At 51.9% G+C, this 26,538-nt stretch overlaps 1 protein-coding gene across 1 annotated transcript in view; it reads left to right on the top strand.

Moving 5' to 3' along the window:
- Positions 1–25,600, top strand: part of LOC132584523 (ubiquitin carboxyl-terminal hydrolase MINDY-1-like) — a 39,213-nt gene extending 13,613 nt beyond the window's left edge. Inside the window, exons 3-10 of the mRNA XM_060256423.1 lie at positions 6,023–6,080; positions 8,166–8,230; positions 9,390–9,548; positions 12,802–12,904; positions 18,389–18,531; positions 19,315–19,506; positions 21,214–21,339; positions 25,352–25,600. Of these exons, the coding sequence (XP_060112406.1) occupies positions 6,023–6,080; positions 8,166–8,230; positions 9,390–9,548; positions 12,802–12,904; positions 18,389–18,531; positions 19,315–19,506; positions 21,214–21,339; positions 25,352–25,432 (927 nt within the window). The 3' untranslated portion in view covers positions 25,433–25,600. The remainder of the gene's footprint in view (positions 1–6,022; positions 6,081–8,165; positions 8,231–9,389; positions 9,549–12,801; positions 12,905–18,388; positions 18,532–19,314; positions 19,507–21,213; positions 21,340–25,351) is intronic.
- Positions 25,601–26,538: the final 938 nt, after the last annotated feature.

The raw sequence follows: 26,538 nt of genomic DNA on the forward strand, positions 1-26,538 counted from the left end.
CGTCTTGAAGCAGGGCAGACAGGAGTCCTGGGAAGCTGTGGGACCTTCCAGGCAAGAAGGGGGTCAGTTGGGTAGTGCTGAAAAACCAACCGAGGGGACGGAGAACCCAAGCCAAACCCTCAGGGAAGGTGGGGGGGAGGAAGGCAACTTTAGGGAAGCCACCTCACCACCAACCAGGGAGGGGGAGGACCAGCCTGTTTCAAACCCTGCAGGAGGGTGTGCCCAATGGGAAGAGGGGTGCCAATTTCCCACAAGGGCAGCAGGATGCTGTGGAACCTTCCAGGCAGGAAGGAGCTCAGTTGGCTGACACTGAAAAACCAACTGAGGGGGCGGAGAACCCAGATCAAACTTTGGCTGGGTGTTCTGGAAACAGTGGGACTAGGGGTGGCTTGAAGGAACAGATGATAGGAAGTCTGGGGGAGCCAGGAAGGTTCCTGTCTGAGGTTCAAAGTGACCCTAGGCTGGATCCACTGTGTGAGGTGGCAAGGGACCAGAAAGTGGAGTTCTCAGAAGCTGAGTCAGGCGATAGGGTGATGGATTTCCTGCCCCTTCATACTGGTGAACGGAAAGTGGAATGGGAAGGACCCCATGTGATTGTGGATGACCTGGACGATGCTACCTGTGTGGGGGCTATGGAGAAAATGGGAAAGGCAGTTCAAGTGGGGCAGGTGAATATGCCACAGCCATTCTCTGCGAGGTCCATGGTGGTGCACATAGGTAGGAAGGAAGGAGACAAAAAGAAGCTGGGACAGCAATTGTTTGGAGCACCAGAGGTAGTTTTCTGGGAGGACAGAGTGGACAGAGGGAACATTCCACCAATGAGGGATAAAGAGGCAACTGTGTGGGAACTGGGCAGTTTCCAACTTCAGATGTGGGGCCAGGAATTTGCTCCTTTGATGGGCCACTCACCCCAGCCACAGCGGCAACGGAGGGAGAGCACCAAACTCCAGAGGTGGTCCTGGGAGACGGAGGAGTACATCTTAAAGACTGGACATTCCTGCTGCATGCAGCCATGCAACGTTTTGTCCAGAAAGGACATGGGCACCTAGGGTGCTGGACTTTGTGTATTATTGGAGAAATACCTGAACGTTTGTGTAATGTTTTGGTTAACGGGTTTCTCCTTGTTGTTTGGATTCTGCTACGGGGTCACCTCTGTAGGAGGCAACCCCTCCGGCTCAGAATTTAAGGAGGGGGACGTGTGGAGAAACGCCATCTGAGAGTGTTGGTGCTTCATCCAAAAAGGCAGGGATCAGTAAATCCATTCAGCAGGCTTTGTAGCCTTCCCCTCACTCCCCCCCCTCCCTTCCAGAGCCAAACCAACAACGCTAGGGGGAAAGTCTCCTAGAGAGGCAGGAAGGGCTGTTGTTCTTGCCATGTGCTAGACAGGAAGAGTTTCTCAGTTTGCAGCAGGCGCTCGGGAAGGGAGGCTGCTGGCCTGTGGGCTCCGGCCTGTGGGGGAGGCCTGCTCAGGAAAATGAGGCCTCCAGGCAGTAAGACAAAGTAAGTCATTCTCTTAGGCAGATCAAGTATAGACCAGGGACAATACGATGCGTTTAAAAACCACCTTTATTTTGTTATGCTGTTTGCTGTGCTTTGCTGTGCTGGGCTGTGCTGTGCTAATTTGGTAGATGCAACTGTTTTTGTTTTGTTTTTCTTCCCCTATCCTTTTCCCTTTTAAATAAATGTTTTTTTTTCTGTTTTAAATGCTGGCAGTTAATCTCTGTACCACCTAGATCCCCAGACCGCTTTAGACCACGCTGTTTTTATAAAGGGGGCCCCAGGTGAAGGGGGGGAAGGCATGCAGTTGGATAAGGTGCCAATCCTCCAGGGGTGCCCCAAAGAAGCGCTGAGGTCTCTGTGAAACCCAAGTGCAGGGTGGCAGAGGACCTGGAGGCCTAGCCTCATAGCTGGAGAGGGGGATTGGGAGTCCTGTTCCTCTCAATCTGAACCCCGGGACTGAGCAGGTGGTGGCAGCGAGACCAAGGGGCAGGAGGAGACATAGCTCCCTCCAGGAGTTGGCGACTCCGTAGGGAAGCTGACGGGACCGGGTCTGAAGGCAGAATCGGGCCGGTTCCGCCACAAAAGCACTTCTCCAAGTCAAGCCAGCCAGCAGCTTGAAGGATGCATTTAAAGTTAAAGTTGCTTTCTTTCCACCTCTCCTTCCCTCCATTTAAAGTTAAAGTTGCTTTCTTTCCACCTCTCCTTCCCTCCATTTAAAGTAAAAATTGCTTTCTTTCCACCTCTCCTTCCCTCCTTTTAAAGTTAAAGTTGCTCTCTTTCCACCTCTCCTTCCCTCCATTTAAAGTTAAAGTTGCTTTCTTTCCACCTCTCCTTCCCTCCATTTAAAGTTAAAGTTGCCTCTTTCCCCCTCTCCTTCCCTCCATTTAAAGTTAAAGTTGCTTTCTTTCCACCCACTTGCCAAGAAAACCCCATGGACAGTAGCAGAAGGTTAAAAGATATGGTGCTGGAAGATGAGCCCCTCAGACAGTGCCCAATATGCTACTGGGGAAGAGTGGAGGGCTAGTACAAGTAATCACAGAAAGAATGAAGCGGCTGGGCCAAAGCCAAAAGGGAAGCATTTGTGAGTTTCCTGCATTGCATAGGGAGTTGGACTAGATGACCCTGAAGGTCCCTTCCAGCTCTATGAGTCTATGATGCTATGACTGTTAAGAACGGTTCCTCAGTGGAACAGGCTTCCTCCTCGGGAGGTGGTGGGCTCTCCTTCCTTGGAGGTTTTTTTAGCAGAGGCTAGATGGCCATCTGACAGCTATGAGGATCCTGTGAATTTAGGGGGAGGTGTTTGTGAGTTTCCTGCCTTGTGGAGGAGGTTGGACTAGATGACCTTGGAGATCCCTTCCAACTCTAGGATTCTATGCTTCCACAGGCTTTCTCGGGAGGTGGTGGGCTCTTCTTCCTTGGAGGTTTTTAAGCAGAGGCTAGATGGCCATCTGACAGCAATGAGGATCCTGTGAATTTAGGGGGAGGTGTTTGTGAGTTTCCTGCCTTGTGGAGGAGGTTGGACTAGATGACCTTGGAGATCCCTTCCAACTCTAGGATTCTATGCTTCCACAGGCTTTCTCGGGAGGTGGTGGGCTCTTCTTCCTTGGAGGTTTTTAAGCAGAGGCTAGATGGCCATCTGACAGCAATGAGGATCCTGTGAATTTAGGGGGAGGTTTTGTGAGTTTCCTGCATTGTGCAGGGGGGCTGGACTAGATGACCCTGGAGGTCCCTTCCAACTCTAGGATTCTATGACTGTTAAGAGCGGTTCCTCAGTGGAACAGGCTTCATTGGGAGGTGGTGTCTTCTTCTTCCTTTGAGGTATTTCAACAAGGCTAGGTGGCCATCTGACAGCAATGAGGATCCTGTGAATTCAGGAAGAGGTATTTGTGAGTTTCCTGCATTGTGCAGAGGGTTGGACTAGATGACCCTGGAGGTCCCTTCTAGCTCTGCGATTCTATGCGTGAGGTGTGCTAATGAGCTCCAGCACCTCTTTTTCTACAAAACGATCCCTGTTCTGGTGAGTATCTGCCGTTAAGGGCTGCCACAAGCCATGCGACTGTTCAGTTCAGTTTTCCAAGAGCTGAGATTGCTGTTATTTCAAGGCCTCCCCCTGAATGAATGATGGCATAAATCTGAGTTGCAGCATCAGAGCGTAGATTTCCCGACAAGGCCTTGTCTCCTGGGCTGGCCCAGTCTTGCCAAGAAGGAGGACTCTGGAGACCATTTTTAATGGCCGGAATATGCAAACAAAGCACACGTTGCGATTGTTGTTGGCACAGAGCTTGCTGCTTGGCGAAGGCTGAAAACGTTTTCGATGCTCCAGAGTCATGGTATGCAATGCTTGTCCATTGATGCTCTGCTATCTAAACTAGGTGGGTCTGGGGGTCTTCCTTTATATGGGTCGGAATCATAGAATCCTAGAGTTGGAAGGGACCTCCAGGGTCATCTAGTCCAACCCCCCTGCACAATGCAGGAAACTCGAAACACCTCCCCCTAAATTCACAGGATCTGCATTGCTGTCAGAGGGCCATCTAGCCTCTGTTGAAAAACCTCCAAGGAAGGAGAGCCCACCACCTCCCAAGGAAGCCTGTTCCACTGAGGAATCACTCTAACAGTCATAGAATCATAGAATTGGAAGAGGCCTCCAGGGTCATCTAGTCCACCCCCCTGCACAAGGCAGGAATCTCACAAACACCTCCCCCTAAATTCACAGGATCTTCATTGCTGTCAGATGGCCATCTAGCCTCTGTTTAGAAACCTCAAGGGAAGGAGAGCCCACCACCTCCCCAGGAAGTCTGTTCCACTGAGGAACCACTCTAATGGTCAGGAAGTTCTTCCTAATGTTGAGCCTGAAACTCTTCTGATTTAATTTCAACCCATTGGTTCTGGTCCTACCTTCCAGGGCCACAGAAAGCAATTCCACAGCATCCTCTATATGATAGCCCTTCACGTAGAAACATAGAATCATAGATAAGATAAGATAAGATAAATTTATTGTCATTGTTCTCAAAAAAGAAAATGAGAGCAACGAAATGAGGTGCTCTTCCACAAACATACCAGCACATCAACACCCACAAAAGGACATATACATAGACCATTTAAATGCATCTAAAAACACATAACCATTCATAACCCTGCATTTAGCTTAACCACGGCACTTGGATAGAAGCTGCCCTTGAATCTATTTGTCTTTGCCTTCAACACTCTATATCGCCTACCTGACGGTAAAATCTCAAATAGCAAGTGGCCCGGATGTGAAGGGTCCCTTAAGATCATTTGTATCTTCCTTCTACATCCCTTATCATACAGATCCACCAATGAGGGGAGAGAACATCCACAAAGGGTTGGAAGGGACCTCTGGGTTCATATATTCCAACCCACTGCACAAGGCAGGAAACTCCCCCTAAGTGCACAGGATCCTCATTGCTGTCAGGTGGCCATCTAGCCTCTGTTTAAAAACCTCCAAGGTAGGAGAGCCCACCACCTCCCCAGGAAGCCTGTTCCACTGAGAAACTGCTCTAACGGTCAGGAAGTACTTTGGTCAGGAAGTTCTAACGGTCAGGAAGTCCTTGAAGATGGTGATCCTATCATCTCAGCCACCTTCTCTCCAGGCTAAACATGCCCAGCTCCTTCAACCTGTCTTCATTGGACTTGGTCTTCATAGGACTTGGTTGCCAACCTCCTGGCATAGACCGTGGTTGAATTACTGAGATTTTGTAAATAGTTCTATTCCAAACTTTGAAAGATAAGTCCAATCAGTAGGCGTCATGTTGTCAAAAAAGAGGTGCCGGGGCTCATTAGCACAACTCCGTTGCATAACATATTTGCATATGCCACACCCCCTGACATCACCGGAGAAGGTGTACTAAGTTATATTAGCTCAGAATCTATCTTGAAATGCTTCTTGAATTAGAATTGCCTTAATAAAACCTTACTCCCATCATACTTTAAAAATGACTTTCTCCTATGTGGCAGGAAGAAGATCTCCATCGGTTTCTGTTTTATATGCGTTGGGTTATTTTCCCATTTTTGGTGGGGAAAAATATTAGAAAGTTTGTCAGATCTTATAGTTGAGCACAATTCTCCCAGGGGGTTTGAGCAGCGGAGCCCAGATGCAAGTATTTGGGGGAGAGGGCAGGTAAGAAAGAAAGAGCACAATAAAATTTAGAGGTTCCGAAGCTGTGCTCCTATGAGCTCCTGCCCAGAATGAGGCCCGCCAATAAGTATACAAAAGTTTATTTTAAGAACATAAGAGAAGCCCTGTTGGCCTGATCCAGCATGGCATATTAGACTCTTAGACCAATGAGTGCTAACGTTTTAAGCATGCTTTATTTTAAGTAAAAAAACCCCCTTTAATTATGGCCGTGTCCTTATAAAGTTTATATCTCTGCTACCTAATCTAAAATAGGAACACACAAATGGCCCGGCCCGACAAGGTCTCATTTATGTCAGCTCCGGCCCTCATAACAACTGAGTTTGACACACCTTCTCTAAATTCTCCCCGACGTCTCTTTGCTCTCAGGTCAAGCTGCCTCCCCAGAAAGAAGTGGTCACGTCCGACGAACTGATGGCACATCTCGGTGAGTTGTAGGTTGACATGGAGAGGGGGGGAGACGGTTCACATCTCCCGGTGGGGGAATGTCTTTTCGTTCATTCTTTGCAATGTCTTGGCTCTGAGCGTGCAGCCTGAAGCTGGCTGCTGTAGAGTGAATAGCTCGCCCACCCACAGGTCTTGGGAAAGGTTGTTCCCAGTCCTGTGAGAGGATTGCCAACTCTGGGTTTGGAAATTCCTGGAGATTTGGGGGTGGAGTCCGCAGAAGGCAGGAGTTGGGGAGGGGAGGATCTCTGAGGGGCGTGGTGGTGGTGGTGGTATTGGGTTTATATCCCGCCCTCCAATCCGAGTCTCAGCGTCTCAGAGCAGCTCACAATCTCCTTTTACCTTCCTCCCCCCACAACAGACACCCTGTGAAGTAGGTGGGGCTGAGAGAGCTCTCTCAGAAGCTGCCCTTTCCAGGGCAACTCCTATGAGAGCTATGGCTGACCCAAAGCAATTTCAGCAGCTGCAAGTGGAGGAGTGGAGAATCAAACCTTTGTCACGCAGGGCACCAGTCTAATATTTTCGGGATCAAAATTCCACACTTTTCCGGCTGGTTACACTCTCCTGATGTTAGCCACAGGGGCCAACCAGTTCCTCTGGAGGACCAGCAACACGGCAGAGAGGCTGAGTCCTTCCTCTGAGAAGAGCATCAGAAGAGCCCTGCTGGGTCAGACCAGTGAGGGTCCATCTAGTCCAGCCTCCTTTCTCACACAGTGACCACCCAGTTCCTCTGGAGGGCCAACAACAGGGCAGAGAGGCTGAGTCCTTCCCCTGAGAAGAACCTCAGAAGATCCCTGCTGGGTCAGACCAGTGAGGGTCCATCTAGTCCAGCCTCCTTTCTCACACAGTGGCCAGCCAGTTCCTCTGGAGGGCCAACAACAGGGCAGAGAGGCTGAGGCCTTCCCCTGAGAAGAACCTCAGAAGAGCCCTGCTGGATCAGACCAGGGAGGGTCCATCTAGCACAGCCTCCTGTCTCACACAGTAGCCAGCCAGTTCCTCTGGAGGGCCAACAACAGGGCAGAGAGGCCGAGGCCTTCCCCTGAGAAGAACATCAGAAAAGCCCTGCTGGGTCAGACCAGGGAGGGTCCATCTAGTCCAGCCTCCTGTCTCACACAGTGGCCAGCCAGTTCCTCTGGAGGTTCAACAACAGGGCAGAGAGGCCGAGGCCTTCCCCTGAGAAGAACATCAGAAAAGCCCTGCTGGGTCAGACCAGGGAGGGTCCATCTAGTCCAGCCTCCTGTCTCACACAGTGGCCAGCCAGTTCCTCTGGAGGTTCAACAACAGGGCAGAGAGGCCGAGGCCTTCCCCTGAGAAGAACATCAGAAAAGCCCTGCTGGGTCAGACCAGGGAGGGTCCACCTAGTCCAGCCTCCTGTCTCACACAGTGGCCAGCCTGTTCCTCTGGAGGGCCAACAACAGGGCAGAGAGGCCGAGGCCTTCCCCTGAGGAGAGCATCAGAAGAGCCCTGCTGGGTCAGACCAGGGAGGGTCCATCTAGTCCAGCCTCCTGTCTCACTCAGGGGCCAGCCTGTTCCTCTGGAGGGCCAACAACAGGGCAGAGAGGCCGAGGCCTTCCCCTGAGAAGAACATCAGAAGAGCCCTGCTGAATCAGTGAGGTTGCATCGGACTGGTGCCCCAGTTGACAAACGTATTGTGAACGAGCCAGAGCGCATTGACTTGCGGTGGAAGCCTGTGGTTGAGAAAGATGTGAGTGCCGAAACCGATCTCCTTGGGCTACAAAGATTTTCTTCTACTATCATTTTGAGATCTGGCAACGAACACAGGCGAATTGGAAAAGTGACTGTTGGTTATATTGGCCAATTGGACATTTTTGGGACACTGTGTGAGAGTTTGGGCTTTGATACCTTATTTTGGAACCATGCATGTTGATTGCGTGATGTATTGAATAAGTATTTATCGGTTGTGCTACACGGTTGTTTGTCTTGTCTGTACATCTGGGTAGAATCGGGCACACCAGGTATGTTGTTTTCCCCCAAAATTTGCTAATGAAGAAGGACATGGCATTCTCTCTCTCTCTCTCTTTTTTTTGTCTTCGCTTTGTCTCAAAAGGGGATTGGATCTTATCTATTAAGCCCCAAAAGGAGTCAGAAGTTCTCCAGCTCAATTTCCAACAGGTAGGTAAAGTCTTGAGTTGCTTCATTTGATTGACAGATCGAGCCTGTTTTTGCCCTGCCTTTAACCCATTCAAGAGAGAAACTGGAGATAACCAGCTGTACTGATAACTACATAAATTGCTTTGAGATTATTACACCGATCGTATGCTTCTGCTAATAAATTTATAACACTCGCCATGTCTTACAGTATTTGCAATTTTGGAATAACAATTTCCCATACAGTAACCGGGATAATCGTACAGAGTCCATAATATTCAGAACTGAATCTGCTTCATCAATATCATGGCTGTGTAAGGTGACAATATTTCTTTCAAGGACAAGTGACGCTTCCAGTAACAATATGGCGTGTTTCTAGGCTTGCCAATCCCCAGGTCCCAGCGGGGGTTCTTCTGCTTTCCCAGGCTCCTTCCCGCCCCCAGTCAGCTGGCCGGCGGGGGGAAGCCCCGCCCCCAAAGCCACCATGTAACTTTCCCCCTCCGGAGGCTTCAGTCTCCGATTGAAAAGTTTTCCTCTTGGGATGGGGTGTCTGTGTTATTTTGAAGAAGCTGGCAGCAACTCGTGAGTAGAGAGGCCAGTCCCTCCCTTCAGAGTCACCAGAAACGGCGGAGGGGGGGGGAGGAAGGGAGGGAAACGTCTGCTGAGCACTTCATTATTCCCTATGTGGAGATCGATTCTCATAGGGTATAACGGGGAACTGATCTGGAGGTTTCGGGGGCTCTGGGGGAGCTGTTTTTTGAGGTAGAGGCACCAAATTTTTAGTATAGTATCTAGTGCCTCTCCTCAAAGCACCCCCCAAGTTTCAAAACGATTGAACCAGGGGGTTCAATTCTAGAAGCCCCAAAAGAAGGTCCCCCTATCCTTCATTATTTCCTATGGAAGGAAGACATTTAAAAAGGTGTCCTCGTACCTCCAGATGAGAGTCCTCGCACTTAACCACTACACCAAGTGAGCAGTTGCTTACAAAAGCCCATACCCTGTTGCAAATTTTGTTAAACTTTGTTCTATTATGATTAATAATAACCATGAGGGCGATAGGTCCAAAGGGCCCTCCAGTTCCAATGTAGCCCTCTTCATCCTCCCGAAACCCAATCTTAGAAGCTCTTCCTTCTCCTCTTCCAAAATTCCCCAACCCCTTCCCGCTCGTCTTCTCTCCTCCCAGAACGTCAACGACGCCATGACGGTCCTCCCCAAACTCTCCACGGGGCTGGATGTGAACGTGAGGTTTACGGGAGTCTCTGATTTTGAATACACCCCCGAGTGCATCGTCTTCGACCTCCTCAACGTGCTTCTTTATCACGGGTGGCTGGTGGACCCACAGGTAAGCGTTTCCAACTTCCCCCGGGCGATGCAGGAATTGGGGCTTGCGACTGTACACAGGTGGCCGGTGGGGGCCCCAGAGGATTCTGGGACTTGGCCAGTGCAGAGCTGAAACTGAGCTTCTGGCTGCCAGGGGGGGAGAAGGTCTCAGTTCCCCCCCCCCCGCCTTTCTTGCCATTAAGGCACAGCTGACTTACGGTGACCCTACAGCCCTAACTCCCGAGCCGCGGACCACTACGGGCCGCGGCCTTTTTGCAACTACCAGACTGCCCCCCCCCGCCGCCCCACCAGCCCTCACGATGCCACAATGGAGCTGAGAGAAGTCATCTTCTGCACGTACTTCAAAGTGTTAGATGGCATACCGGCCGCATTGAAGCTGCTAAGGCTCAGCTTCAACGCTGCTCAGCGTGACGGGAGGGAGGGAGGGCAACAATGGAGCGCCGCCCTGCATTGCAGCGCCAGAGGGGAGGGAGGGAGGGAAGGCGGGGAAGCCACGGAGTTAAAGTCCGGCCGGCCGCTTCTTTGGCGGGTCGCCTGCCACTGCGGAGGCACTGCAAGGGGGTGGGGGCGGTGAGGCTGCATAGCGCCTTGAGGGGAGGGGGGCAAGGTGGCAAGGCTGCATGACACGGGGTGGCGGCGAGGCTGAGCAGTGCTACTAGGCTTCCCAAGCCTTCCGCCCTGGCGGGAGAATACTGGATTTTCAGCCTCTTTTCCCGCTTTCCATAACTCTGGAAGCGGGGGGAGGAGGGGGGAATGGCACCAAGGAGCATTTGCGTCGTCCGGGGAGGAGGTGCTGAGCCTGGCAAGGGAATCTTGAGAAGGGAGGCTGGCTCGCCAGCGAGCGGGTGGAGGTGGCTGCCGAACGCAGGCGGGTCTTGACGGACTCCAATGCCCGATGCTTCTCCTCCTCCCTTCCCTTCCCACCCAGCCCCGTTGCAGCAGCCGTTCTTCCTTTTCGCAAGCTGCTTCCCGCGCCCAGTCAGCTGGCTGGGGGGGGGGGGGGGAGAGAAGCCCCGCCTGCAAAGGACCATGTGCCTTTGCACCTCCGGAGGCTTGATTGCAAGGCTCCACTTTGGGATGGTGTGACTGCTGCTGTAAAGAAGCTGGCAGCAACTCGTGAGTAGAAAGGCCAGTCCCTCGCTTCAGTTGCCAGAAAGGGGGGGGGGGGAGGGAGGAGGAGAGGGAAACGTCTTCATTATTCCCTATGTGGAGATCAATTCTCATAGGGTATAATGGGGAATTAATCTGGAGGTTTTGGGGGCTCTGGGGGAGCTGTTTTTTGAGGTAGAGGCACCAAATTTTCAATATAGTATCTAGTGCCTCTCCCCAAAGTACCCTCCAAGTTTCAAAACGATTGGACCAGGGGGTCCAATTCTATGAGCCCCAAAAGAAGGTGCCCCTATTCTTTGTTATTTCCTATAGAAGGAAGACATTTTAAAAAGTGTGCTGTCCCTTTAAATGTGATGGCCAGAACTCTCTTGGAGTTCAATTATGCTTGTCACACCCTTGTTCTTGGCTCCGCCCCAATGTCTCCTGGCTCCACCCCCAAAGTCTCCTGGCTCCACCCCCAAAGTCCCCAGATATTTCTTGAATTGGACTTGGCAACCCTAAGTGCTACGGGGAGGCGGGGCTGAATTTGGTGCCGTCAGCCTGCTGGCCCTGGGGGTGTGTGGGCAGGCCGACCCTGGGGCCGGTCCCCGGTACCAAGAATGTTGCAGGGTTTTCAAGGCAAGAGATGTCCAGAGGTGGTTTTGCTGCTGCTGTCAGGTTCTGTCAAGGTTTTCCTTCAATAATTATGACTCTCCATGTGTTTGGATAAGCATTTATTACAAGGCGTAAGAACATAAGAAAAGCCATGTTGGATCAGGCCAATCGCCCATCCAGTCCAACACTCTGTGTTATATAAGAACATAAGAGAAGCCATGTTGGATCAGGCCAATGACCCATCCAGTCCAACACTCTGTGTCACATAAGAACATAAGAGAAGCCATGTTGGATCAGGCCAATGGCTCCTCCAGTCCAATACTCTGTGTTATATAAGAACATAAGAGAAGCCATATTGGATCGGGCCAGTGGCCCACCCAGTCCAACACTCTGTGTCACATAAGAACATAAGAGAAGCCATGTTGGATCAGGCCAATGGCCCCTCCAGTCCAACACTCTGTGTTATATAAGAACATAAGAAGCCATGTTGGATCAGGCCAATGGCCCATCCAGTCCAACACTCTGTGTCACACAGTGGCCAAATATATATATATATATATACTGTGGCTAATAGCCACTGATGGACCTCTGCTCCATATTTTTATCCAATCCCCTCTTGAAGCTGGCTATGCTTGTAGCCGCCACCACCTCCTGTGGCAGTGAATTCCACTCCTGTGGCAGTGAATGTTAATCACCCTTTGGGTTAAGAAGGACTTCCTTTTATCCGTTTTAACCTGACTGCTCAGCAATTTCATTGAATGCCCACGAGTTCTTGTATTGTGAGAAAGGGAGAAAAGGACTTCTTTCTCTACTTTCTCCATCCCGTGCATGATCTTGTAAACCTCTATCATGTCACCCCGCAGTCGACATTTCGCCAAGCTAAAGAGCCCCAAGCGTTTTAACCATTCTTCATAGGGGAAGTGTTCCAACCCTTTAATCATTCTAGTTGCCCTTTTCTGGACTTTTTCCAGTGCTATAATATCCTTTTTGAGGTGCAGTAACCAGAACTGCACACAGTATTCCAAATGATTCCGCACCATCGATTTATACAGGGGCATTATGATACTGGCTGATTTGTTTTCAATTCCCTTCCTAATAATTCCCAGCATGGCGTTGGCCTTTTTTTATTGCAAACGCACACTGTCTTGACATTTTCAGTGAGTTCTCTACCATGACTCTCTCTCTTGGTCAGTCTCTGCCAGTTCACACCCCATCAACTTGTATTTGCAGCTGGGATTCTTGGCCCCAATGTGCATTACTTTGCACTTGGCCACACTGAACCTCATCTGCCACGCTGACGCCCACTCACCCAGCCTCAACAGATCCCTTTGGAGTTCCTCACAATCCTCTCTGGTTCTCACCACCCTGAACAATTTAGTGTCATCTGCAAAAGGCGGGGTATATTGATACATTGGCCATGCTGGCTGGGGCTGATGGGAGTTGTAGGCAAAAAAAAAACCTGGAGAGCTACCGCTGGCTACCCCTGCTGTAGGCTATCCCTTCCGTAGCAATCCGGAACTCAACATATTTCCGATATTGTCTCTCCTCAGTTAGTAGAGGTGGCCGAAGCCATTGGCAAACTGAGCTACAACCAGCTGGTGGAGAAGATTATCACCTGCAAACACTCCAAGGACCCCAATTTGGTGACAGAAGGTAAGAGCCGCTGGACTGCGCTGGTTAGCCAGGAATCAGAGGTGGTTATTTTGTAGGGGGTAACTGATCAGGATTTGGTCTCTAGCCCACCCACCTCAGCTGCTGCTCAAAGATAGTTTAAGAACAGAAGAGAAGCCCTGTTGGATCAGGCCAATGGCCCATCCTGTCCAACACTCTGAGTCACATAAGAACAGAAGAGAAGCCCTGTTGGATCAGGCCAATGGCCCATCCTGTCCAACCCTGTGTATCACACAGTGGCCAAAAAAACCCAGGGGCCATCAGGAGGTCCACTAGTGGGACCAGGACATTAGAAGCCTTCCCACTGTGCCCCCCCAAGCATTGAGAAGACAGAGCATCGCTGCCCCAGACACAAGAACATAAGAGAAGCCCTGTTGGATCAGGCCAATGGCCCCTCCAGTCCAACACTCTGTGTCACACAGTGTCCAAAAAAACCCAGGTGCCATCAGGAGGTCCTTCAGTGGAGCCAGGACACTAGAAGCCCTCCCACTGTTGCCCCTCCCAAGCACCAAGACTCAGAAAGGACCTGGGGACTTCGGGGTGGAGCTGGGAGACTCTGGAGGATAGGACTGCCAAGCCCCCAGTCTGGGTGGGGAATCCCCCGCCCGGGAGGAACCTCCCCTTACATCGCTGGTGCAATCCTGGAAACGCCTAGAGCGGCCCCGCCATTTTGATGACGTCACTTCCGGGTGACGTCATCAAAATGGCGGGGCCGCTCTAGGCGTTTCCAGGAAAACTCTATGGTTTCCCCGGACGCTCTAGCTACTTGGGAGGGAAAACTCTATGGTACAATAGGTACCATAGAGTTTTAACCTCCTAAACAGCTAGAGCGTCCGGGAAAACCGTAGAGTTTTTCTGGAAACGCCTAGAGCGGCGCCACCATTTTTGATGACGTCACTTCCGAGTGATGTCATTGCGAGGCACGCGTGCGATAGTCCCCCGCTATGGGAAGCTGGGGACTTGCCAACCCTATTAGGGGCAGAGCCAGGAGACTTTCTCATTCCTCCCCGAAACAAAAATACAGTACTGCACTTCCACTGAATACAGTCTTGATTTCCCCATACCCCAGAAGAAGGTAGTTATTCCATTAAACAAAACTGAACATGCGCGCATACACACACAAAGCAGCTAAATTAAACACAGCACACACACACTCTCGTGATCTCACTGGAGCAATTGACTCACTGGAGCTGCTAGATGTAACCATTTGGGGTATTTCAATTGTAAACGCTGGTATCTGGGGCTCGGGGGGGGGTGTTTTTTGAGGTAGAGGCACAAAATTGGCAGCATAGTGTCTTGTGCCTCTCTTCAAAACACCTTTCAAGTTTCAAAAAGATTAGACCAAGGGGTCCAATTCTGTGAGCCCCAAAAGAAGGTGCTCCTATCCTTCATTATTTCCAATGGAGGGAAGGCATTTAAAAGGTGTGCAGTCCCTTTAATATGTGATAGCCAGAACTCTTTGGAGTGCAATCATGTTTCTCACAACCTTGCTCCTGGCTCCACCCCCATATTTCCTGGCTCCACCCCCAAAATCTCCTGGCTCCACCCACAACGTCCCCAGGTGTTTCTTGAATTGGACCTGGCAATCCTAGGAGCAGCCTAAGGGGTGGAAGTTTTCAAACAGAGGGACTCTGCTGCTTCTCTTCCTTTCACACACTCACCAGGAAGACCCAGGAGCCCTCAGCCGATCGAGAGATGGCTTTCTCTGGCAGTTTCTCTCTTCCCTCCGTCTGCCAATCAATGGAAGGCTTTCTTTCTCTCCTCTATGAATCAGTGCCTCAGTCCTCCACCAGTGGAACACAACAGACCTAGATTGGTGGTCTGACGGGCCGAAGTACAGTCCCAACCAATCAGGGTGCTCCATTTTGCCGCCACGAAAGGGGCTTTTATTGTATGAAGGATACGCTTTCGAGAAACACAGCACTCTTCGTCAGGTGCTGCATGCGTCTGACGAAGAGAGCTGCGTTTTTTGAAAGCTTTATGCTGCAGTACAATTTGGTAGCCTTACAGCTGCTACTGGACTCTTGATTATTTTGCAGCAACAGACTCACACGGCTGACTCCTCTGACTGTTGAGAGACAGTTCTCAGCTAGACACAGGGGTGATGAGAAGTGTTCTTATTTAAACCTGTGTTTATTTAAACCTGTTCAGATTTAAATCTGTGGTGGCGCGTTCCCTCCGGCCTGTCTGTGCTCACACAGGTGAAGAAAGAGCCACCTTCCATGAATTTGTATGAGGATCTATATGCATGCACCTGTTTTGAAAGCGTTTTTGGCCCCTGCAGCAGGGCGTGGGAAAACTCCCGCGAGCTGGTTATTCTCGGGCTGCGCCCACGTTTGTGAGAGAAACGTCTGCAACTAGTGGAGCTGGAGAGGTGTGAAACTCGAGGTTTGCATGCTGCCTCTCTGTGTAGAACTTGATTTACCTGTCTAGCACAGGGGGCCCCGACTTTTTTGAGCCTCTGGGTCCATCAGTGGCTGCTAGCCACAGTGTATCATTGGGAGTTGGAACTCTCTGTCTGGGGCAATGATGCACTGTCTTCTTGGCGTTTGGGGGGCAACAGTAGGAGGGCTTCTGGAATTCTGGCCCCACTGATGGACCTCCTGATGGCACCTGGGTTTTGGCCACTGTTGGACTGAATGGGCCATTGACCTGATCCAACATGGCTTCTCTTATGTCTGGGGCAGTGAATTCTGTCTTCTTGGTGCTTGGGGGGCAACAGTAGGAGGGCTTCTGAAGTCCCGGCCCCACTGGTGGACCTCTTGATGGTCCCTGGGTTTGGGTGAGGTTGCCAAGTTCCGTAGTGGGGGACTTTCGCACCAAGTGCGTGCACGACGCAATGACGTCAGCCGGAAGTGACGTCATCAAAATGGTGACACGCGTGTGGGCTGCTCTAGGCGTTTCCAGGAAAACTCTATGGATTTCCCAGACGCTTTAGCCATTTGGGAGGTAAAACTCTATGGTACCCATTGTAGAGCCAGTTTGGTGTGGAGAGCCAGTTTGGTGTAGTGGTTAAGTGTGCGGACTCTTATCTGGGAGAACCAGGTTTGATTCCCCACTCCTCCACTTGCACCTGCTAGCATGGCCTTGGGTCAGCCATAGCTCTGGCAGTGGTTGTCCTTGAAAGGGCAGCTGCTGGGAGAGCCCTCTCCAGCCCCACCCACCTCACAGGGTGTCTGTTGTGGGGGAGGAAGGGGAAGGAGATGGTGAGCCGCTCTGAGACTCTTCGGAGTGGAGGGCGGGATATAAATCCAATATCTTCTATCTTCATCTTCTTCAAATGGCTAGAGCGTCTGGGGAAAACCATAGAGTTTTCCAGGAAAATGCCTAGAGTAGCCCCGCGCACTTCTTGCCATTTTGATGATGTCACTTCTGGGTGACGTCATTGTGCCAGCGATGTAGGCAGAGGTTCCCCTCGCCGACCCAATGTAGGGACTTGACAGCCCTAGTTTGTGGCCACTATGTGACAGAGTGCTGGACTGGATGGGCCATTGGCCTGATCCAACAAGGCTTCTCTCATGTTCTTATGGGTGGAATTCCGGCACAGCGTGGTTGATGCGATAAAATGGCTGCAATAAGGATGTGAGAAAATGGCAGCTGCAGGAGGCGGAGCCAGCCACAAAATGGCGGCAGGAGCTTGCCTTCCGAAGTCATGCAGCAAAGATCCTCCTCCTCTGGTGGCAAAGCAACTTTTTAAAAAATTTGTACAGCCGATGAAATCTCCAGTGGCCAATCGGAAGCCTCGCTAGACAAAACTCCCATTTGGCCCTGCCCAAATTCTACTTGGTGGGTACAAGGAATTGTGTCAGTGACCACCTTGGTCTACCATACTTTTTACCCACCCTTCCAAAGGATAACACCGATGGGTTTCCCTTCCCCACCCTTATTCTCCTAAGAACCCTGCAGGGGAGGCTAGACAGGGAGAGAAAGACTGGCCAAGGTCACCCAAGTGAGTGTTCTGGGGATTTGAATCTGGGGTCTCCGAAAACCTAGTCTTGACACTAACCCCTGCACCATGCTAGCTTGAGGTAGGCAGAGGTATCCTTCAAGCAGTATCTTCCCTTAGTCTGGGTTTTCAGTGTGGTTATTTTCAACCCTGTCTCCTACAGAACATTTACTATTCCTCAGCCTCTGTGCCCTGTTTGTCCAGTCCTACAGGGCAGCTGGTCGGCCCCTGTGTGAGACAGGCTGGACTAGATGGACCCTCCCTGGTCTGACCCAGCAGGGCTCTTCTGAGGTTCTTCTCAGGGGAAGGCCTTGGCCTCTCTGCCCTGTTGTTGGCCCTCCAGAGGAACTGGTTGGCCACTGTGTGAGACAGGAGGCTGGACTAGATGGACCCTCACTGGTCTGATCCAGCAGGGCTCTTCTGAGGTTCTTCTCAGGGGAAGGCCTCAGCCTCTCTGCCCTGTTCTTGGCCCTCCAGAGGAACTGGTTGGCCACTGGGTGAGACAGGAGGCTGGACTAAATAGACCCTCCCTGGTCAGACCCAGCAGGGCTCTTCTGATGTTCTTCTCAGGGGAAGGCCTTGGCCTCTCTGCCCTGTTGTTGGCCCTCCAGAGGAACTGGCTGGCCACTGTGTGAGACAGGAGGCTGGACTAGATGAACCATCCCTGGTCTGACCCAGCAGGGCTCTTCTGATGCTCTTCTCAAGGGAAGGCCTCTGTCTCTCTGCCCTGTTCTTGGCCCTCCAGAGGAACTGGCTGGCCACTGTGTGAGACAGGAGGCTGGACTAGATGGACCCTCACTGGTCTGATCCAGCAAGCCTCTTCTGATGTTCTTCTCAGGGGAAGGCTTCGGCCTCTCTGCCCTGTTGTTGGCCCTCTAGAGGAACTGGCTGGCCCTTGTGTGAGATAGGAGGCTGGACTAGATGGACCCTCCCTGGTCTGACCCAGCAAGCCTCTTCTGATGTTCTTCTCAGGGGAAGGCCTCAGCCTCTCTGCCCTGTTGCTGGCCCTCCAGAGGAACTGGCTGGCCACTGTGTGAGATTGGAGGATGGACAAGATGGACCCTCACTGGTCTGACCCAGCAGGGCTCTTCTGAGGTTCTTCTCAGGGAAAGGCCTTGGCCTCTCTGCCCTGTTGTTGGCCCTCCAGAGGAACTGGGTGGCCACTGTGTGAGACAGGAGGCTGGACTAGATGGACCCTCACTGGTCTGACCCAGCAGGGCTCTTCTGATGCTCTTCTCAGAGGAAGGCCTCGACCTCTCTGTTCTGTTGTTGGCTCTTCAGAGGAACTGGTTGGCCACTGTGTGAGACAGGACGCTGAACTTGAAGGACCCTCCCTGGTCTGATCCAGCAGGGCTCTTCTGAGGCTCTTAAGGGGAAGGCTGGTGGTGGGCAGATGGGGCCTCACGGTTCTTCTCAGGGGAAGGCCTCGCTCTCTCTGGTTGGCCACTTTGTGAGACAAGAGGCTAGACTAGATAGACCACTGGTCTGATCCAGTTCTTCTGTTCTTTTTCCCTTTTCAGGGCTGATAGCAGAGCAGTTTCTGGAGTCCACAGCCTCTCAGCTGACCTACCACGGCTTGTGTGAGCTGACCTCCACGGTGAAAGAGGGAGAGCTGAGCGTCTTCTTCAGGAACAACCACTTCAGCACCATGATAAAGCACAAGGCAAGCGTCACCTCTGATGTTTTCCCAGGGCCGTGGGAATATGACTTACATTGCATGGGGGTCAGGTGGCTTATAATTCTAAGCCTCGCGGACTAAAATAAGAACAGACGAAATTTAAAAATACGTCTTTTTTTTCTTTTCTTTTTTAAATACGATCTGTTTCTTGGGACAACAGTATTTTTGGTAAGGTATTGTACGATAGGGTACCAAACCGCTATAAATGTAGACTCATAAGATTCAGAGGCTATCGTAGACAAATTAATCGATATCTTATATACGTTATAAAACAATCCGAGAGCCGGTTTTGCCATGTCGAAATAGAGGGCTTAGATTTAACTATCCAATTTGTAGCAATGATAATACGTGCGATCAGGCCTGCCTTGGGCCTGCAGTGCCCCCCCCCCGACCCCCCCACCATGTCCCCCAACTGCCCCTTCACAGCCCAGCAGTCGGGGTGGGGAAGGAGGCGGAGAAACGGCAGCAATGGGGGGGGAGGGGAGGGGGGGAAGGAGGTCAGGGGAAGCGGCGGCAAGGCAAGGGGGGAAGACAGCAGTGATTCGAGGAAGGGAAGGATTTCCTTGTTCTTTTAACAAAAGGTGGAGGCGCCCAATTTGACACCCCCTCCAGGGCCGGCGCCCTAGGCCCAGCGTGCTGTTGACATAAGCATATGTATTATTTCAGTTTTTTTCTGCAAATTGCCACTTCCTGCGAACGGCACTTGCCTAACAAACGACCCCCCCCACCCGATTGACAGTCGCCTCTTTGTGGCCTCCTCCCCTCCAGAGCCACTTATACCTCCTGGTGACGGACCAAGGCTTCCTGCACGAGGAGCAAGTGGTCTGGGAAAGCCTCCACAACGTGGACGGGGACAGCTGCTTCTGCGACGCCGAGTTCCACCTCAGCCACGCCCTGGAGAAGGAGGCCGCCGGCGGCTCCCCAAGGGAGCAGCAAGCAAACCAGAGGCAGGTGGACCAGGTAAAGACACCCATACAGAGCCAGCGGGGCATAGTGGTCAAGAGTGTCGGGCTCTGATCAAGAGGACCATGTTTGATTTCCCCATTCCGCCACTTGCAGCTGCTGGGTGACCTTGCGCCAGTCACGGTTCTGTCAGAGTTCTCTCAGCCCCACCTCCCTCACAGGGTGTTTGCTGTGGGGAGAGGGAGGGAAAGGAGATTGGAAGCTGCTTTGAGAGTCCGAATAAAGGGCAGGGTTAGTACTTGAAGAACATCAGAAGAGCCCTGCTGGGTCAGACTAGGGAAGGTCCATCTAATCCAGCATCCCATCTCACATAGTGGCCAACCAGTTCCTCTGGAGGGCCAACAACAGGGCAGAGAGGCTGAGGCCTTCCCCTGAGAAGAACATCAGAAGAGCCCTGCTGGATCAGACCAGGGAGGGTCCATCTAGTCCAGCCTCCTGTCTCACACAGTGGCCAGCCAGTTCCTCTGGAGGGCCAGCAACAGGGCAGAGAGGCCGAGGCCTTCCCCTGGAAGAGCATCAGAAGAGCCCTGCTGGGTCAGACCAGGGAGGGTCCATCTAGTCCAGCCTCCTGTCTCACACAGTGGCCAACTAGTTCCTCTGGAGGGCCAAAAACATGGCAGAGAGGCTGAGGCCTTCCCCTGAGAAGAGCCTCAGAAGAGCCCTGCTGAGTGAAACCAGGGAGGGTCCATCTAGTCCAGCCTCCTGTCTCACACAGTGGCCAACCAGTTCCTCTGGAGGGCCAACAACAGGGCAGAGAGGCTGAGGCCTTCCCCTGAGAAGAGCCTCAGAAGAGCCCTGCTGAGTGAACCCAGGGAGGGTCCATCTAGTCCAGCCTCCTGTCTCACACAGTGGCCAACCAGTTCCTCTGGAGGGCCAACAACAGGGCAGAGAGGCTGAGGCCTTCCCCTGAGAAGAGCCTCAGAAGAGCCCTGCTGAGTGAAACCAGGGAGGGTCCATCTAGTCCAGCCTCCTGTCTCACACAGTGGCCAACCAGTTCCTCTGGAGGGCCAAAAACATGGCAGAGAGGCTGAGGCCTTCCCCTGAGAAGAGCATCAGAAGAGCCCTGCTGGGTCAGACTAGGGAAGGTCCATCTAGTCCAGCATCCCATCTCACATAGTGGCCAACCAGTTCCTCTGGAGGGCCAACAACAGGGCAGAGAGGCTGAGGCCTTCCCCTGAGAAGAGCCTCAGAAGAGCCCTGCTGAGTGAAACCAGGGAGGATCCATCTAGTCCAGCCTCCTGTCTCACACAGTGGCCAACCAGTTCCTTTGGAGGGCCAACAACAGGGCAGTTGTCCTTGAAGGGGCAGCTTCTTGGAGAGCTCCCTCAGCCCCACATACCTTTTGAGAGCCTGTTTAGTGTAGTGGTGAAGTGTGCGGACTCTTATCTGGAAGAACCGGGTTTGAATCTCCACTCCTCCACTTGCACCTGCTAGCATGGCCTTGGGTCAGCCATAGCTCTTGCGGAGGTTGTCCTTGAAAGAGCAGCTGCTGTCAGAGCTCCCTCAGCCCCACCCACCTCACAGGGTGTCTGTTGTGGGGGAGGAAGACATAGGAGATTGTGAGCTGCTCTGAGACTCTGAAATTCAGAATGGAGGGCGGAATATAAATCCAATACAATCTTCTCTGCGCTCCTACGGGCCATTTGCTCCTGGTTACTGGTTTTTGTTGTTGCTGACCCCCCTCAATCTTTTTTTCTCCCCCAGGACTACATGATCGCCTTGTCTCTGCAGCAGCAGCAAGGGGGGGCCGTGCTGAGCGACCTCGAGTTGGCCCAGCGGCTGCAGCAGGAGGAGTACCAGCAGCCCTCCCCGGCCACCCCCCCGGCACAGGTAGCGTGGGTCAGGTGGGGGGCTTCTCTGGACCCAGTTTGCCCCACTGTCTTTTCACCCACTGTCTTTCCTTGGGGTGCCTGGGGAACAGGGCCAGAGCTGGGTCTGTCTGCCACCCCCACAGGGGGAGCGGAAAAGTGGGATGAATTTCCCACCTGCTTCCAGCATCATAAGAACATAGGAGAAGCCCTGTTGGGTCAGCCCAATGGCCCCTCCAGTCCAGCACTCTGTGTCACATAAGAACATAAGAGAAGCCCTGTTGGATCAGGCCAATGGCCCCTCCAGTCCAACACTCTGTGTCACATAAGAACATAAGAGAAGCCCTGTTGGATCAGGCCAGGGGCCCCTCCAGTCCAACACTCTGTGTCACATAAGAACATAAGAGAAGCCCTGTTGGATCAGGCCAATGGCCCCTCCAGTCCAACACTCTGTGTCACATAAGAACATAAGAGAAGCCCTGTTGGATCAGCCCAATGGCCCCTCCAGTCCAACACTCTGTGTCACATAAGAACATAAGAGAAGCCATGTTGGATCAGGCCAATGGCCCCTCCAGTCCAACACTCTGTGTCACATAAGAACATAAGAGAAGCCCTGTTGGATCAGGCCAGTGGCCCCTCCAGTCCAACACTCTGTGTCACATAAGAACATAAGAGAAGCCCTGTTGGATCAGGCCAGTGGCCCCTCCAGTCCAGCACTCTGTGTCACATAAGAACATAAGAGAAGCCCTGTTGGATCAGGCCAATGGCCCCTCCAGTCCAACACTCTGTGTCACATAAGAACATAAGAGAAGCCCTGTTGGATCAGCCCAATGGCCCCTCCAGTCCAACACTCTGTGTCACATAAGAACATAAGAGAAGCCATGTTGGATCAGCCCAATGGCCCCTCCAGTCCAACACTCTGTGTCACATAAGAACATAAGAGAAGCCCTGTTGGATCAGCCCAATGGCCCCTCCAGTCCAACACTCTGTGTCACATAAGAACAGAAGAGAAGCCATGTTGGATCAGCCCAATGGCCCCTCCAGTCCAACACTCTGTGTCACATAAGAACATAAGAGAAGCCCTGTTGGATCAGGCCAGTGGCCCCTCCAGTCCAACACTCTGTGTCACATAAGAACATAAGAGAAGCCCTGTTGGATCAGGCCAGTGGCCCCTCCAGTCCAGCACTCTGTGTCACATAAGAACATAAGAGAAGCCCTGTTGGATCAGGCCAATGGCCCCTCCAGTCCAACACTCTGTGTCACATAAGAACATAAGAGAAGCCCTGTTGGATCAGCCCAATGGCCCCTCCAGTCCAACACTCTGTGTCACATAAGAACATAAGAGAAGCCATGTTGGATCAGCCCAATGGCCCCTCCAGTCCAACACTCTGTGTCACATAAGAACATAAGAGAAGCCCTGTTGGATCAGCCCAATGGCCCCTCCAGTCCAACACTCTGTGTCACATAAGAACAGAAGAGAAGCCATGTTGGATCAGCCCAGTGGCCCCTCCAGTCCAACACTCTGTGTCACATAAGAACATAAGAGAAGCCCTGTTGGATCAGGCCAGAGGCCCCTCCAGTCCAACACTCTGTGTCACATAAGAACATAAGAGAAGCCCTGTTGGATCAGGCCAGTGGCCCCTCCAGTCCAACACTCTGTGTCACATAAGAACATATGAGAAGCCCTGTTGGATCAGGCCAGAGGCCCCTCCAGTCCAACACTCTGTGTCACATAAGAACAGAAGAGAAGCCCTGTTGGATCAGACCAGTGGCCCCTCCAGTCCAACACTCTGTGTCACATAAGAACATAAGAGAAGCCCTGTTGGATCAGGCCAGTGGCCTGTCCATTCCAACACTCTGTGTCTCATAAGAACATAAGAAAAGCCCTGTTGGATCAGGCCAATGACCCATCTATTCCAACACTCTGTGTCACATAAGAATATAAGAGAAGCCATGTTGGATCAGGCCAGTGGCCCCTCCAGTCCAACACTCTGTGTCACATAAGAACATATGAGAAGCCCTGTTGGATCAGGCCAGAGGCCCCTCCAGTCCAATACTCTGTGTCACATAAGAACAGAAGAGAAGCCCTGTTGGATCAGACCAGTGGCCCCTCCAGTCCAACACTCTGTGTCTCATAAGAACATAAGAAAAGCCCTGTTGGATCAGGCCAATGGCCCATCTATTCCAACACTCTGTGTCACATAAGAACATAAGAGAAGCCCTGTTGGATCAGGCCAGTGGCCCCTCCAGTCCAACACTCTGTGTCACATAAGAACATAAGAGAAGCCCTGTTGGATCAGGACAATGGCCCCTCCAGTCCAACACTCTGTGTCACATAAGAACATAAGAGAAGCCCTGTTGGATCAGCCCAATGGCCCCTCCAGCCCAACACTCTGTGTCACATAAGAACATAAGAGAAGCCCTGTTGGATCAGGCCAGTGGCCCCTCCAGTCCAACACTCTGTGTCACATAAGAACATAAGAGAAACCCTGTTGGATCAGGACAATGGCCCCTCCAGTCCAACACTCTGTGTCACATAAGAACATAAGAGAAGCCCTGTTGGATCAGCCCAATGGCCCCTCCAGCCCAACACTCTGTGTCACATAAGAACATAAGAGAAGCCCTGTTGGATCAGGCCAATGGCCCCTCCAATCCAACACTCTGTGTCACATAAGAACATAAGAGAAGCCCTGTTGGATCAGGCCAATGGCCCCTCCAGCCCAACACTCTGTGTCACATAAGAACATAAGAGAAGCCCTGTTGGATCAGGCCAGTGGCCTGTCCAGTCCAACACTCTGTGTCTCATAAGAACATAAGAAAAGCCCTGTTGGATCAGGCCAATGGCCCATCTATTCCAACACTCTGTGTCACATAAGAATATAAGAGAAGCCATGTTGGATCAGGCCAATGGGCCATCCAGTCCAACACTCTGTGTCACATAAGAACATAAGAGAAGCCCTGTTGGATCAGGCCAATGGCCCATCTATTCCAACACTCTGTGTCACACATTGACCAAAACCCAGGGACCATCAGGAGGGCCACAGCTTCAGAAGCCCTCCCACTCTTGCCCCCCCCCAAGCACCAAGAATACAGAGTATCACTGCCCCAGACAAAAGAACATAAGAGAAGCCATGTTGGATCAGGCCAATGGCCATCCAGTCCAACACTCTGTGTCACACAGTGGCCAAAACAACCAGGTGCCATCAGGAGGTCCACCAGTGGGGCCAGGACACTAGAAGCCCTCCCACTGAGCCCCCCCCAAGCACCAAGAATACAGAGGATCACTAGCCCCAGACAAAGAGTTCCAACAATACACTGTGGCTAATAGCCACTGATGGACCTCTGCTCCAGATGTTTATCCAATCCCCTCTTGAAGCTGGCTATGATTGTAACCATAAGAAGATAAGAGAAGCTATGCTGGATCAGTTCAATGGCCCATCCAGTCCAATACTCTGTGTCACACAGTGGCCAAAAAAATACTCCCAGATGCCATCAGGAGGTCCACCAGTGGGGCCAGGACACTAGAAGCCCTCCCACTGTGACCCCGACCCACCCCCCCAAGCACCAAGAATACAGAGCATCGCTGCCCCAGACAGAGAGTTCCAACAATACCCTGTGGCTAAAAGCCACTGATGGAGGAAGGCAGGCAGGCATATGGGTGGAGGAAGAGGAAGAGAGAAGTGAAAAGAAAGCAACTTTATCTCTAAATGCATTCTCCAAGCTGCTGGCTGGCCTAGCTTGGAGAAGTGATTTGAAGAGACAGATGCCTTCTCCAAGCTGGCTGATGGGCCACTGGGGGCTTGGAGAGCTACACAATATGTGTGAAAGAGCCACATTTTAGCCACCCATATCTTAGCCCCAGCTCGTGATCTGTGGGTATTAGCTCGTGCTTTACCTCCTTCCGTGCACCCTGTCTCCTCACCCTGATCCATTTTGTCCTGATCCATTTCAGCATCCGCAGCCGTCCCTTTCTTGGAAGAAAAAAGCACCTGAGCTCTCTTGACTTATCCCCGTGCTTCTTGTTTCCCTTTCAGGGGCGAGGACAGTCCCCTGCCCGTCCCACCGGGGAGCGCAGGCCACGGCAGAAACAGGATTCGGACTGCATCGTCCTGTAACGCCAACAATGCCCGGGCGCCCCGAGCACCCCCTTTGCAAACTGCCAGAACCTGCCATGGAAGAAAAGTTCTCCTCGTGGGCACATTCAAAGACTTCTATTTAAAGTCTCCCCATCCCCCGGGGGCCAAAAAACCAAAATTTTAAAATGCAAAACCTTGGAAAAGAAACTTGTGTTCTAATTCTCTTCCTCCAAACCATCCTGCAACCTGATCTATGGTTCTTTCAAGTGGGGCTTGGCTTTAGAACGGAGAGAATTGCTGGTTGGGGTGTTTTGGGGGGAGGAACGATCAGGGGAGGGACGGTGGCTCAGTGGTAGAGCATCTGCTTGGGAAGCAGAAGGTCCCAGGTTCAATCCCCGGCATCTCCAGAAAAGGATCCAGGCAAATAGGTGTGAAAAACCTCAGCTTGAGACCCTGGAGAGCCGCTGCCAGTCTGAGAAGACAATACTGACTTTGATGGACCAAGGGTCTGATTCAGTAGAAGGCAGCTTCATATGTTCATATGTTAGCGATCGTGCCCACTGGAGGCTGCTCCACCGTAGAGGTGAACAGAAGGAAAAACCGGCAGAGGCTAAGATCCAACGATAATTGGGCCTTGCAGCCTCGTTTTGCCTCAGGGTCCATTCAGGGAAAGGAGAGAGGGATTTAACCCTTCAACATACTCTTGGTTGTGCTAATCAAAATCGACTCTGTGTTTAAGAACATAAGAAAAGCCGTGTTGGATCAGGCCAGTGGCCCATCCAGTCCAACACTGTGTCACTCAGTGGCCAAAAATCTGATATAAATAAATAAATAAACCAGGGGTCATCAGGAGGTCCACCAGCAAGGCCAGAACTCCAGATGCCCTCCCACTGTTGCCCCCCCCCAAAGCACCAAGCATAGAGAGTCACTGCCCCAGACATAAGAACATAAGAGAAGCCATGTTGGCTCGGGCCAGTGGCCCATCCAGTCCAACACTCTGTGGCACACAGTGGCCAAAAACCCCAGGTGCCATCAGGAGGTCCATCAGTGGGGCCAGGACACTAGAAGCCCTCCCACTGTGCCCCCCCCCCCCCAAGCACCAAGAATACAGAGCATCACTGCCCCAGAAACAAGAACATAAGAGA

The sequence above is a fragment of the Heteronotia binoei genome, chromosome 1 (genome assembly GCF_032191835.1).
Source record: "Heteronotia binoei isolate CCM8104 ecotype False Entrance Well chromosome 1, APGP_CSIRO_Hbin_v1, whole genome shotgun sequence".
Classification (NCBI taxonomy): domain Eukaryota; kingdom Metazoa; phylum Chordata; class Lepidosauria; order Squamata; family Gekkonidae; genus Heteronotia; species Heteronotia binoei.